The 14,007-nt window shown below is 33.4% G+C and overlaps 1 protein-coding gene across 5 annotated transcripts; it reads left to right on the plus strand.

Annotated features, from left to right (window-relative positions):
* Positions 1-5,241: 5,241 nt before the first annotated feature.
* On the plus strand, positions 5,242-11,451 carry LOC132278901 (uncharacterized). 5 transcript variants are annotated; one of them, XM_059780802.1, is made up of 5 exons: positions 5,242-5,348; positions 5,975-6,035; positions 6,869-8,008; positions 8,103-8,186; positions 9,788-11,451. In XM_059780802.1, exons 3-5 carry the CDS (start codon positions 7,309-7,311, stop codon positions 9,886-9,888), a joined length of 885 nt encoding a protein of 294 aa, XP_059636785.1. In that variant the 5' UTR covers positions 5,242-5,348; positions 5,975-6,035; positions 6,869-7,308; the 3' UTR covers positions 9,889-11,451. The 5 variants fall into 5 exon arrangements, with proteins under 5 accessions (XP_059636785.1, XP_059636789.1, XP_059636786.1 ...); XM_059780806.1 differs by having other exon boundaries at positions 7,271-8,008; XM_059780803.1 differs by lacking the exon at positions 5,975-6,035.
* The last annotated feature ends 2,556 nt before the right edge of the window (positions 11,452-14,007 follow it).

A 14,007-nucleotide genomic window follows, 5' to 3' on the forward strand; every position in this document is an offset into this window, starting at 1 on the left:
AAACGTACCATTATTATATTTATTCTCTTTCTCATCTCTCTCCTTCTATATCTCTATCACTCTATTTTCTACGCCTCTTACTCTCTCACAGTCCCCCCCGTTAACCATGGACATCTCTACCTCTTGCACCTCCACCCTCTAATAATAGCCATCACCTCTCCCCTCTCAACCTCCTACCACCACCTCCCTCTCCACCAACTACCATATTTATAGACGCATATACCTTAGTAAGACCGTACACCTAAACCCATATGTATAAATTTAATTTAAACAAGAACCAATATATCGATGCAAATACACTCGTGAATCAAAACATATATATATATAATCACATATTGTTCTTCTCTGTTAAGAATCCGTTAATTTTTTTCAGTTAGTTTTCATCACGTTGATTTATTTTGAGAGCTAATTAATATTCCAATAACAAAATAAGTTATTTAAAGGAATGGACAAATACCGCCTTAATTAGTTTTAAGTGACACCCAACTATTCCTTCAACGTTTTAGGACACATGATAGGTCATGTGATTTCCACCACATGAGGGAATTTGGAGCCCTCTCATGACAAAATGTATAAACTCTCCTTATTTAGTCACTTAAAAAGTTAAATTCCCAAAAAATAACACTTATTTTAAACAGAGAGAATATAAGTTTTGAAAGGTGATATTGTCGACACTCTTCTTTTTCTTTTTTTCTCTTTATTTTCATTAAGTGTACTCTACTTTTAAAGTAAAATACTATTAAATCCCTAACTAATAGATGATAAAATCAAGTATTGAGATTTTTTGTGTTGAATATATTGTAATATATATATGGAGTGAGAGAAAGGCAGTTAAGTGAATGTATCAAAAGTCATGTCTCTTGAGTTTGTACCAACAGTTATGCCTGTTGAATTTCTACGAAGAGACATAACTTTTGAATTGGAACTAAAAGTCACAACCTCTGCACCAAGAGTTATGTTTGTTGTATACTCCCCTGCGTACTTTATAAATAGGGGTGGCTAATTCAGATTTGATATAAGAATATAATCCTTAATATATTCTCTCCTACTCTATATTCAGTCATTCTTACAACAGTTTCAACAGAGTGTTTAAGGGAATTCTTCTGTATTGCTAATGGCGGATTCCGGCTTTGTTGTATCCTGGAGGTGTTTTGCTATGGAACCTGATAGCAAACTCAATTAGAATTGGGGCAAATAACACCTTAAAGAAGGTGACTACACGCCTCAAAATCACAAATCATTCTTCCTTCTTTAATCCCATGTATTTGTTTCAACAATCTTAAGGTGTTATTTGTAAGAAGGAAATTTGTGGCGGGGACATATATTCTTTGCAAATTTGCGTGTAAGGGTAAGTGACGTTTCAAATATCTTTAGAATTTGATTTTTAATTAAATTTCTATGTTCAGACGGAGTTTTAAAGGTTAAGTGAGATCCAATATTCCATACATGACTTTACAATAAGAAAATCTGGTTGCAGTGACTATGTACGTTGTTTTATATTTTGGGTATCTCACAAATTTGAATTTATGCTTCACTCCATGCATTTTATTTATGCAAAAAATGTGTGCATATGATATTATGTTGAGTTTGATGAACCGTTAATAATTAATTAATGGATATGTGTGATAGTCATCTATTAGTGAAATTGTTTACTAGTTCTTTTACTCACTGCTATACATGAATGATATATTTATTCGTTGATTTATTTACTTAAGAAGCATGAAATTGTTTTGTCATGTATGATGAATAATTGATACATGAATACTTTGTAATGTGGGTGTAAGTGTAGCTTCTTAAAGTTACAAGATTTATCATGCTTGTAAAACATTGAAGGTCTAATTATTTGTGCGAAGTACTAGTACTCTAACTTAGAGCATGCAAATTGCAAAGCTTGAGAATGCTTGTGCAAAGTACGAGACAATAAAAAAATTGAGAAGGAATGTCTCTTTGACTTCTAAGAAAAAGAAGTATACTATTGAAAAGGAATATCTCTAGGACTTCTAAGAAAAAGAAGTATATGTTATATTATTTGAGTTACTAGCAATGGTACACAAATAAGATTGAATGGCTGAGAATTATGATTAAAAAATAATAATAAAGTTGTGGCCACAACTGAAGCCATCTATTTCTTTGTTTATGCTAGTTCTATTTAAAGTATAATGAAATGTCTAAACATATTGGCTTGACAAGTAAGTATGTCAATCGGTTACATTAAAGAATATATTTTGTAAATCATAACTTGGTAGATTTTAATAATATCAAAATCTAGTGGAATGAGGGCTGAAACCCTTTTCTTGAAATCACCAATAATGGTAATCCGACTTTGTATTAGAATACCACTGGTCCAAAGTTTAATGGGTAATAACAAATTACTGATAAGTGATTGTACATGCACTGAAAAACATTTTTACAATGCCCCTTCCAAGATGTTCAATGCAGAGTGCTACGTTTTTTGAGGATGAGTGGTATACTCTTAAAGAAGTTCAAACTAATGTGAAGTGTCTAAAGTAGCAGGGACACATATTGGAACTTTTTTTATATGAACATAAGAAGTGGTGCCGCTTCTAGCAAAGGTTATTTGGGTTTACTCTTATAAATATCTATGAAACCAGGATGAGCACAGGGCCATAATAGTGCTAAATAAATTATGAACATTTTATAGAAACTGGATATGATCATGCATCTGGTATTTTCGATTTTAACATTAAGGAGACTTGGTTTAAGATGCGGCCACCATTGTTCTTCGTTAAAACTTTAAAGTACTTACACTAATTGAAGGTTTAAATCGAGAGATACCTTATTGTATATGTGATGATATTACTGTAATTTTGACTAGTAGAGAGATTGTTGAATATATTGTAATATATATATGGATGAATATATGGAGTGAGATAAAGGCAGTCAAGTGAATGTACCAAAAGTCATGTCTCTTGAGTGAATGTACCAAAAGTCATGTCTCTTGAGTTTGTACCAACAGTTATGCATGTTGGATTTCTACGAAAAGACATAACTTTTGAATTGGAACTAAAAGTCACAACCTCTGCACCAAGAGTCATGTCTGTTGTATACACCCCTACGTACTTTATAAATAGGGTGGCTAATTCAGATTTGATATAAGAATGTAATCCTAAATATATTCTCTCCTACTCTATATTCAGTCATTCTTACAACAATTTCAACAGAGTGATTAAGAGAATTCTTCTGTATTGCTAACGGCGGATTCTGGCTTTGTTGTATCCTGAAGGTGTTTTGCTATGAAACCTGATAGCAAACTCAATTAGAGTGGGGGCAAATAACACCTTAACAAAAGTAACTACACACCTCAAAGCCACAAATCATTCTTCCTTTTTTAATCCCGTGTATTTGTTTCAACATTTTGTCATTTAAATTGTAAAAAAGAGACAAAAAAAAGTGTATTTATCAAAAAAAAAAAAAAAAAAAAAAAAAAAAAAAAAGTTTGCAAATATTACCCTCCTTTATTTATTCACGTTAATTTAAACTTTTTAGTTGGTTGAACTTAGGGTTGCACGGATAATGATGCACCTAACCCCTTATTGAGAATGTAAGGAGATTGTACTTTATGTATTTAGGGTCCCTTTATTTTGAATAAAAGTTTAAACTATCCAAAAATAATAATTTTTTTTAACAGTAACATGATAATTTAAGGAGAGAATAAAAATCACTCTTAAACGACAGTATTTAAGTTCTAAATGGATTGTTGAAGGTAACATGCAATTAACCTAATCATGAATATTTAATAGAACATGCTTATAATATAATACAATTTTTTATTTTTTGGGTAAGTATAATATAATTAATGTTGCTTTTCTTAGAATTAATAATGTTTATAGGTGCTCTCTCTTCTAATAAAATAAGTGACACGGAGTAATTGAGAATGCATTTGAGAGCAATTCATTATTTTTTTTCTAAGTTAGTACACATTAATTACATTAACTTGGCTCTCATTAAGTTAAAGTAAGTCTATGTTAGAAATCAATTTTATGATTTATATATGAATAATGATAGGGAGACCAATGAATTAATCCTGAATAAGTATCGAATCTGAAGTGTTTTTGTCCACCTCATCTACTTAAACAGTTTCTAAAAATAATTGTTTAACACGTGATAAGAATGACCAACCACATCAAATTCGATACTAATTCGATAATTCCTTTCCGGTAAGGATGGCAACGGGGCGGAGTTGGGATGAAGTTAGCTAAACCCTACTCCGCCCCATTAAAAAATTAGTCATACCAACTCCGCTCCAACTGCGAGACGGGTTTATAATTGGTATACCATCCCCGCCCCTACTCCGGTTGACAAATTTCCAACTCCGCCCCCCATACTCCGTTTAATTGCTGCAAAATTGAAACTGTTGAATTAATTCCTGGACTTGGGATAGAATACTAAGATCTTGAATCTTTGAAAATTGAATCACGTGCACAATTGTAGAATTTTAGTAAGTAGTGATTCTAGCGAATATTTAGTCAAAATATATTAATAGACACTTATATTAAATATATATATATATATATATATATATATATATATATAATCGGGTCGGGGCGGGGGTGGGGTGGGGACATCACTAAATCCGCTCCCGCCCCAAACCCGCTTCGGGTTTTCAATTCTTTTACCATATCTGTCACAAACCCATTTATGAAGCTACCAAATCCGCCCCATTAGGAACGAAGGAGGGCGGAAACCCAGCGGGTTGGAGGAAATTGCCATCCCTACTTTTCAGTTCCTCTATCATTACTCTTTATATATATATATATATATATATATATATATATATATATATATATATATATCTTTGTCAAAAGAAACTCACTTATTTTTACAAGGACTAAACCTCTTTGATGATAATTTTATGATATTCATTATGGGCAATTTTGTGAATTGATACACTGGAAAAGTCCAATTATATAAAAATAATATCAAAATTTCCAAAATTTAATCAGTTTTAGTAAATGAAAAAGTGAGAAAAAAGTTTGACTGTTGGAAAAATATTCAAAATAAATTTAATCTCGACGGTTTATCCTTGTACGATCATATGTCGGATGGGAATAATCTGACTTACAGAAATAGAAAGTTCATGAAAACTATATGAGGTCTACCTCACTGTAATATGTCTCAAACATTTTTGAATATCAAATTAAATTAATTAAATGAACTTTAGAAACTATTGAAAATGACTTGTTCCTCTCATCTTGTTCCTTATTGTTTTTTTAGTGTCACTCCTCGCTTCCCTTTGGAGCCAAAGCCCTCTCTTTTGAAAAACCTCTCTCTCTCGCGCCGTCTCTCTCTCTCTCTCTCATCGGTTGCGATTTTGCGGTCATACAACGGTAACCCTTTTTCGGCAATCTTCATAATATATATATTTCCTGCTTTAGTTGGATGTTTTATTCTTCTTAGATTCATTTTCTGACCCATATCTGAAGCTTCTCTCTCTACCCCTCTCTCTCTCTATATAGAATTATTATATATATATATATATATATATATATATATATATATATATATCTTATTCTTTAGCTCACTTTAGTTAAGGTATTATTGTGCATTAGAAAGCTAGCATCTTTCTATTTGAATTTAGAATTTAGTATCAAGATGGGGATTGTATAATTGTTCCTGTTGGGAGCTCAATTTCCTGGTAATTCAAGTTGAACCACTTGAACACTTAGATGGTTCAATTGGGTCATTATTGTTTTCTTCTATATTGTGCTTGCAGATGTTGTTTGCTTTGACCATTTGATGTGTTTGATTGGTACAATTCTTTATCTTTGTGGGCAAGTCTTTATATAGGTAATTTAAATGACATTTTAGGGCAATATCAAGAGTTGGAAAACTATAGCTCTTTGTGCTTTTGTATTTTTATGACCATTTCAGTGTTGGCCCGTTGGGTATCTTTTAGGTGAAGTATTGGCTAACTAACTTATAATCATTTAAGAGTTTTTTTTGCCCTTTTCAGGAAAGATGGTCCATTGGATAACATTATTTTTCAATTCCTATTCTAGGAATAATACAGTATGGTATGATGCTAAGCAATTATCATAACGATCTAAATTTTGCCATTACAATTATATTCTGTCTCCTATAGTAAAAACTGTTCTTTAAATGCTTGAGTTGTGGTTGTCAGATTTTTTCAAAAAGAAGAAGGTTTAACACTTTGGGCTTGTGTTCATCTCATTAATGTGCTTGTGCAATGAAATATATGTTGAAATGAGGAACATGTTCGTAAGGCGTCATACACGTGTACAAGATGTCAAGATTGTCCACGAAATGTTGGTGTCCAACACGTGTTTGATACGTCACCTCTGTAAATGTGTGTGTGCCTCTTAGGGTAGAAAAATCCATTATCTATAATGTATATCAAATTTTGTTGAGTTTCCAATTCCACATATAGAAACTTAAAAAACTAATAAATGTTATATATTTTCTCATAAAATATACATATTCATAACATATGTACGTCTATATGACCAACAGGCCTGTGGCCTAGCGGTATAAGGCTCCCACTTCCCAAAGGAAAGTCAGGGGTTCGAACCTCAGTGGAGGTAGTATGTGTGAGTACCAACTAGGAAAAAAAATGTATGTCTATATGTTGTTGTGTTCTCATCGTGTATGTGTTTACTCTTCAGGATGTCATTGTGATTTGGTGAAACTGTCTGGTGCTCAGTTGTGTCCGTATCTTACATCCATACCTATGCTTCTCTGCTCTAACATGTCTCCTTACTGCTATTTATCAGTTATGCTTTTGGAATCATGAAACATTAGTTTTAAGTTAGCTATCACCCAAATTTACATGATTGAAATAGATTTAAGGGATCGGTCTTGAAGAAAAAGAAAAAAAATTGATTTGCAGAACTAGCTATTAGAGTTGTATCTCCTGCAACTCACAAAAGGGGAGATGCAAATTTCAAGCCCTCTCGTTGGGATGTCTTGGGTTGCTGAGTGGGTGTAATCTTGCTTATCGGAAAAAACCGGCTTGCAGAAAAGTACATCCACAGTATTTGATTGATCATTGATCATCAACAGGAATATGGGTATCTTGATTTTGCCTTCATTCTCTTTCCATGTTTCATTCTCTTTACAAATTTAATGGCATTGTTGGCTAAAGTTACCTGTATCTAGAAAATCTGTTTGTAAAACCTGTATATATGCATACTTAGGTGTTTTCCGTCATCTGCTTTTGGAAATGTACTGGTTGCATGGAGGGTTTTGTTTATTTTATTTCTCATCTTGTGTTGTTGCCTTTCCTTTGAAGGCCTTCTCTGAGTTGAGTTAGTTCTATTTGTTCCGGAAATGATTAATAGCAATGGGCTGGGCAAAAGTGGGAGTGGCATGCCCGCTTACCATAAGCAGCCACCTGTAACAATAAAAAAGATTGCACTGAGGGATGTGCAGAACAATAACTTGAGCTTGATACATGACCATCCAGAAAGTTCACCTCTGCTGGAGGGAAGACCCATTGCAGATGCAACCAAGATTTCTGGGACTAAGAGACTTACACCTGAGTATACTTCAATCCCTCCCTTTCTGCCATCACTGAGCAATAATGGTGCCAGTGAGCATCTTGTATGTGCCCGTAGAAAATTTGAATCAGAAGTAGGCAAAGGAAGAATTCAGGACACGTCGGACAAAAATGCTGATTTTCTCCCATCGAGTTCAATGAATTTTTGCCACAAGCAGCAGGAAATACCCCAGCAACAAACTGAGATGAGAAAGAGGAATATGCATTGTTTTCCTGTAGTTACACCAAATCATATGGCTTCAACAATGACCTTCTCGTATGGTGCACCTTCATTTTCCATTTCTCATGGGAAGCCTGGTAATAGGCTGCCACTGCCAGGTCCTGAATCTAAATGCCTTAAGCTTACCTCAGAAGTTCATCATTCCATCGATTCTAAGGCAAATGATGATCAACAACGGAAAGAAAGGTTCCTTCGTCTGCAAAGGTTCTTAAAGCACTGTGATGAGTCTTATCAAAGAGATTACATCCAGGGTAAGTCCTTGAAATTTTGTAGAGCTCCTTAATAATATTCTGTCATGTCTCGATTGTCCTGACAGTTTTGACTTTTGTTTTGTCACCTTGTTAGTGCTTCTGCACATAACCCCAACTGAACTTAGCAGACATGCGATTGAGTTGGAGAAAAGAGCAATACAGCTAACTGTAGAAGAAGGTAAGGGAAATAGTTGTTTTCGTTTTTTACTGGATTATTACATTCTTTCCACAGGAAAGGGAAATGTGTGCATGGTTCAAATACAAAGTTAGAAAAATGAGAATGATATCGTTTATCAGCATGGAACTTGAGTTTTACTAAATTCAATATTACTTTCTGTTTGTAGAACATTTTAAGGATATTTGAGTTCATATTTCAATGGAAATAATAATTCCCAATTCTGAGAAAGTATTCTCTGGCATATGACCGGAAGAAAGTCTTCTATATATATATATATGTAGGGTAGGAAGTAGATAGTGCCCTGCTGAGCACCTACAGTTGAGTAGTCATGTGAGATATCTAGTATTCCCTCATCTAGAACTGCCTGAATGAAGGAAAAGTACAATCTGGACTTTAGAGTTACTTTCTGTTTTCCTCCTAGATATTGTTTGCATCATGAGTGTCAGCATTATAGAATGGAAGTTTAGAAAAGCATATGCCATCAACTTCATTTGTTCAAGCAGTATACTTAATCTCAATGCTATCAAGGATATAACGTTCAAGATCAGCATGTCCACTAATTTTCTTGGAGTTTTCCCTATTTGGATTTATTGATAGATTCTGTTTCTGGTCGCTTTTGTGTTATACTAAGAATGAAGATCAATGTCCTGTCCTTAATTCTCCTGATATAAACTGTCATTATTTGGAGTATTAAAGATTAAAGCAATCACTACTATGGTTTTGCCTCCTATAAAATAATGAATGTACTCTTGATGATTTCTGCATTGACAATATTTTGTCTTGAGTCCCATATAGTGGTTGGTATCATCCTAATTACTAATTCACTAAATGTACAATTACATTGTGTAATGAGAATTTTGCTATAGTTCAAACATGAGACACACCTAAGTTGAAGAAAAGAAGCACTCTATTGTGAACTAAGTATTTGTTAATTAACTGCTGACTCTATGAAATAACGTGAAGAGAAGAAAGGTCTCTTTTGGAACATCGATGGAATGTTAGAATTAAAATATCCAACCTGGTTAGTAAAAGGTATTTTTTATTTATTTGTTTATTATTATTATTAATTTTTTTTGCTGTTTGAAACAATGGTGTATGTTAGCGATGCCAAGAATTGTTCTTGTAATTCATCCACCTCATTTTTCTTGACGAGCAATCTGCTCATAAATCTATACTACGATGAGTGAAGTTAATTCACTTGCTCTTACACGTCGTGAAAAATTAAGTAGAAATCAATTTAAAAGTTTGCTAACATTATCTGATGTTTGTTGGTCTGAGTTTGAATGTGGTGCAGATGCATGCTCAATTTCGATTGTGTTTCATCGTCTTGTGGAGGCACTATTTTCCTTATACTCCCTACAAACTCTCTGTAGTTTGACCGTCTTTACAACTTTGCCTGCTTTTTTTTTTCTGAACTTGTAGCTCTTATTTTTTAGTATACTTTTTTTATGCTGCAGTGTAATGTTTAAACTTTCGTCTCCCATATTGTGCATTCCCATAAATTAGACGATATTCATGTTTTAATTAGTTGTAATAATACTATAATAGTAACAGGATGATAAAATGGTTTTGTCATTATGTTTCTCTTCCCCCTGTTGCAGGAAAAGAAATGCAAAGAATGAAGGCTCTTAATATATTCGGGAAATCTGGCCGGACAAACAATCCATTGCCCACGACTCAACACCGCCAGTCTGAGAAATGAGAACTAATGACGGTAATAATTAAACCGGGTGATCGGGTTTCATTGAAACAAGTTTGATGTTGTTGCTGCGGACCCTTTGAACCATCCGGCAACTTTTTGGGTGAATTTGCTTTCCAGAAACTCCTTAATTTCCGTCTTTAATAAAAAGCATGTAGGTGTTTGATCAAACCCTAATATATTTATTGGGGGAAATGCAGTCTTGTTAGCACCTATAGGCTTGCTTTTCAGATCCAAATACGGTGCTTGTTTCTTTTACATTCTGTAGGCATTTCATATCAATAAAAAATAGAGAAGTGATAGGTCTTCCGACCTCGATTGTCGACTCATTCTTTGAATACAACGTGGTTGTGAATGAGTCGAAAAGAAAAAGATGTTTATGAAATTTTGTTTTAAAAGTTCTAACGGGATTGGGAATGAGTCGAAAAGAAAGAAATGTTTACGGGATTTTGTTTTCGGAATTTTGTTTTAAGAGTTCTAACGGGATCCAACCACGTTATATTCGTAAGATGAGTCGGTAATTAAAGCCGGAAAACATATCATTTCTTTAACAAATAAAGTATTGTCTCTTAATGTTGTTTTATTATTCAATATTCATATTTATAGATCCAAATTATTTCAATATGCTGTATGTTCTATTTTAGTTCTCTTAGTTATAGGAGCATGTTTGTGTTTCTTATATCAACAAAGTGATTCCATTGTTAAATACCAAAATTTAGCTATAGTCCTTGAAATTAAATGCTCGATCAATGAACCGAGGCCGAGCTTGGGTCTGACTACCAGCTCGGTTCATGACGAGCTCAATTTTCTGTCTCGGGCTTGTCTTAAAAGCTCGGCGCGGCTTGTTTAACAAAAATAAATAAAAATCAAACTCAAAATTAATTATAATCCACATGCCACAACACAAACTATGCACTCTCATGGAAAAATAGCTCGACCTCCAGCCTATTATCAAATCAAAGCTACTTGTTTTTATAAGAGAAATCTGAACTTACAATACTTATAATACAATTTCACAGTTAAAAGTATGATACGTAATACCTAATAAACATGAAAACACCAAAACAAAATAGGGTTTCTTACTGAAGGCAAAGATTTCACCTTCCACTGGACTTTGATCTTCATTGGACTCTTAAAAAGAGAGGAAGAATGTATAGATTAAATCATTTTTTTTAATGTTTGCCCTCTGGTTTTTCGTTGGTCTCTGCTCTTCACAATTTCATCATTATTGGTATAAACAATGAAGTGACTGAAAACAATACCTAAAAAAAAAAAAAAAGGGTAAAAAGTGATGAAATTGCGACTTGCAAGAGAGGTGTTTTTCGTTGGTCTCTGACTCTCTGCTCTTCACAATTTCATCATTGTTGGTATAAACAATGAAGTAACAGTGACTGACTACCTAGAGAATGGAAATTGCAACTTGCAAGAGATATGGTGTACGTCTGGTTTTTCATTGGTCTCTGCTCTTGACAAATTCATCAATTATTGGTATAGACAATGAAGTGACTGACTACCTAGAGAATACAAAAGAAACGAAAAGAATACAAAAAAAAAAAAAAAAAAGAAGGTAAAAACGTGATGGAAATTGCAACTTGCAAGAGATAAGGTGCACGTGATTGACTTAGAGAATGAAGGAGACTGTGACCAGATAATGTTTACATTATTTTATGAAAGAGATTGTGAAGAGATAATGTTTACATGATTTTATGAAAGAGATTGTGAAGAGAAAATGTTTAGGGTTGATAAGGTGTACGTGTTAATACAGTTGTCATCTGATGCCGTGCTCTCCCGCTGTAAAAAGAGTGTGCAACATGGTAGAACACTTTTTTTCTTTTTTTAGGTAAAAACATGGTAGAACACTTGACATACCAGAATAGCTCTTTTGATGAGAAGTTTACTGTGGGCTACGGTTTGGATATCTTTGAACTTAAGGTTGCGTTCCATTTCACAGCTTACCAAACCCATTAGAATTATTAAAGACAATTATTGCACATATATATAATGAAGACAATACTTTAAAGTCTTTGTAGGGCCCATTAGAATTATCAAAGACAATTATTGCATATATATATATGACTTGAGGACCACACTTTAAAGTCTTTGCAGGTGGTCATGGCTGACAGCCCTGGTTCAACAGGCAGTGCCTTCCATTAGGCCCGTTAGAATTATCCAAGACAATTATTGCATATATATATATATATATATATATGACTTGAGGACCATACTTTAAAGTCTTTGTAGGGCCCATTCTTGAAACTTTCAGCTTGGACGGAAGCGTTTCATGATAAGGCTGTGGTGGTGGATTCCAGCCGTGTCAAATCAAGGTCTCTCAGATTTGATGCAGGAGTCTCAGTATGGGTGTACATAACCATTTTAGAGATAAGGTGCACGTGTCAATACTTAGAGAATTAAAGAGATTGCGAAGATATAATGTTTAGAGATAAGGTGTACCTGTCAATACTTAGACACTGTGAAGAGATAATATTTATATTATTTTATTTATTTTAGTACTTAACCTATAATAAAATTAAGGAATAATTTTACTGACACCCCACTAGTTTAGTCAAATATCAATTTAAAATATCTTTCGAAAATAACTATCACTCACATTATAAACGTTTGTTCCGTTTTTCACTCACGCTCGAAAAATTAGTTGACAGGTGTGTCAGACCACTTTTATATGTAAAAAGACATTCTTACCCTTTGACTTTAGTTTGACCCAATAAATTATTTTTTAAATGATTAAAATTACATGTTTACCCTCATTTGACTTTAGGTTGACTATTCAAATGACATGCTTACATTTCCTTTTCCATATACAAGAATAAATAAAGTAGGTGATCAAAATCATACAGTTTGGTATTAAAGGCTATTATACGCCATACAAGTGTTCAGTTCTATATTTTTTTAAATAAATTAATGAAATTTTAAATAAGAAAATTTTATTTTTTAAGAAAATTAATTAAATTTAAAAAGAGAAAGAGAAAAATAAGAAAAATTTTAAAAACTAAAATATAAAATAAAATAAGAAAAAGCAACCATTCATATATTTTTTTAAGGAAATTAATGAAATATTAAATAAGAAAATTTTATTTTTGTAAGGAAATTAATGAAATTTAAAAAGAGAAAGAGAAAAATAAGAAAAATTTAAAAATTAAAATAAGAAAAATCATCCATTCATATATATATTTTTAAGGAAATTAATGAAATTTTAAGGGTTATCGTACATTTTAAGAAATTGAATATGTTTATATAGAGGGAAACAGAAAATGGAAGTTGTTGCAGGAAATTCCCAGTTCCTTTATTGCTCAGAGTACCGAATACTGATTATTTGTCAAAAAACACATTTCGTTACTCTCAGAAGAAAATAAAAATTATTCCAATTTTTTGTCAGAAGTAATGGTAGAAACTGGAAAACCAAACATTCCATGTACTCTATTTCATACTAACAATATGTATTACTAAAACGGTACTCGCATACCTGTAAAACAATATATTTCGGTACTTAATACCACCAACTACATTCGTATTCTTAATTTCATTTTCTGTCCAAACATTATTTCGCAGACAAAATTCCAGCGAACTCCACTCTTGATCTGTCATTCAACAATTTCACCGGAGAGATTCTGGAATCACCTGTTTTCTTCAACCACGAAACGAAATCATTTTTCGGAAATTTGAAATTGTGCGGTAGATCACTCAGGAAATTATGCCCAATTCCTTCCACTACCTCTTCTCTGCACCAACCACTTCTCCGCCATAAATTGCAGCGATCCCGAAGACCATAGATTCAACTCCGGTCCTCTCCTCCAGAAACCTCACTGGTATTCTCTCATGGTGGTTCCTCAGAAACATGTCTCACCTTCAAACCATCGACCTCTCCAACAATTCTCTCAAAGGCTCTGTTCCAGGTTGGTTCTGGTCCAGCCCATCTCTCACCAAAGTTAATCTCTCCAAGAATCAATTCGGAGGGACCATTGGGTTCGAACCCACTTCAGATATAGCTTCATTTTCATCGATTCAAGTCCTCAATCTTTCTACAAACAGGTTCACTAACTTGGCTCATCTTTCTAGTTTTCGAAGCCTCTTTGTTCATAACCTCTCCCACAACAATCTCAAAAT

The sequence above is a fragment of the Cornus florida genome, unplaced genomic scaffold (genome assembly GCF_030987335.1).
Source record: "Cornus florida cultivar Cherokee Brave unplaced genomic scaffold, ASM3098733v1 CherokeeBrave_3.0.0_Hap2_Chr10, whole genome shotgun sequence".
NCBI lineage: Eukaryota > Viridiplantae > Streptophyta > Magnoliopsida > Cornales > Cornaceae > Cornus > Cornus florida.

What these genes read in the sequence shown, in the direction of transcription:
- LOC132278901 (XM_059780802.1), top strand. Translation starts at nt 7,309, where the DNA reads ATGATTAATAGCAATGGGCTGGGCAAAAGTGGGAGTGGCATGCCCGCT. An exon ending in TCAAAGAGATTACATCCAGG is followed by an intron (nt 8,009 to 8,102) that starts GTAAGTCCTTGA and finishes TCACCTTGTTAG; the next exon opens with TGCTTCTGCACATAACCCCA. An exon ending in ACAGCTAACTGTAGAAGAAG is followed by an intron (nt 8,187 to 9,787) that starts GTAAGGGAAATA and finishes CCCCTGTTGCAG; the next exon opens with GAAAAGAAATGCAAAGAATG.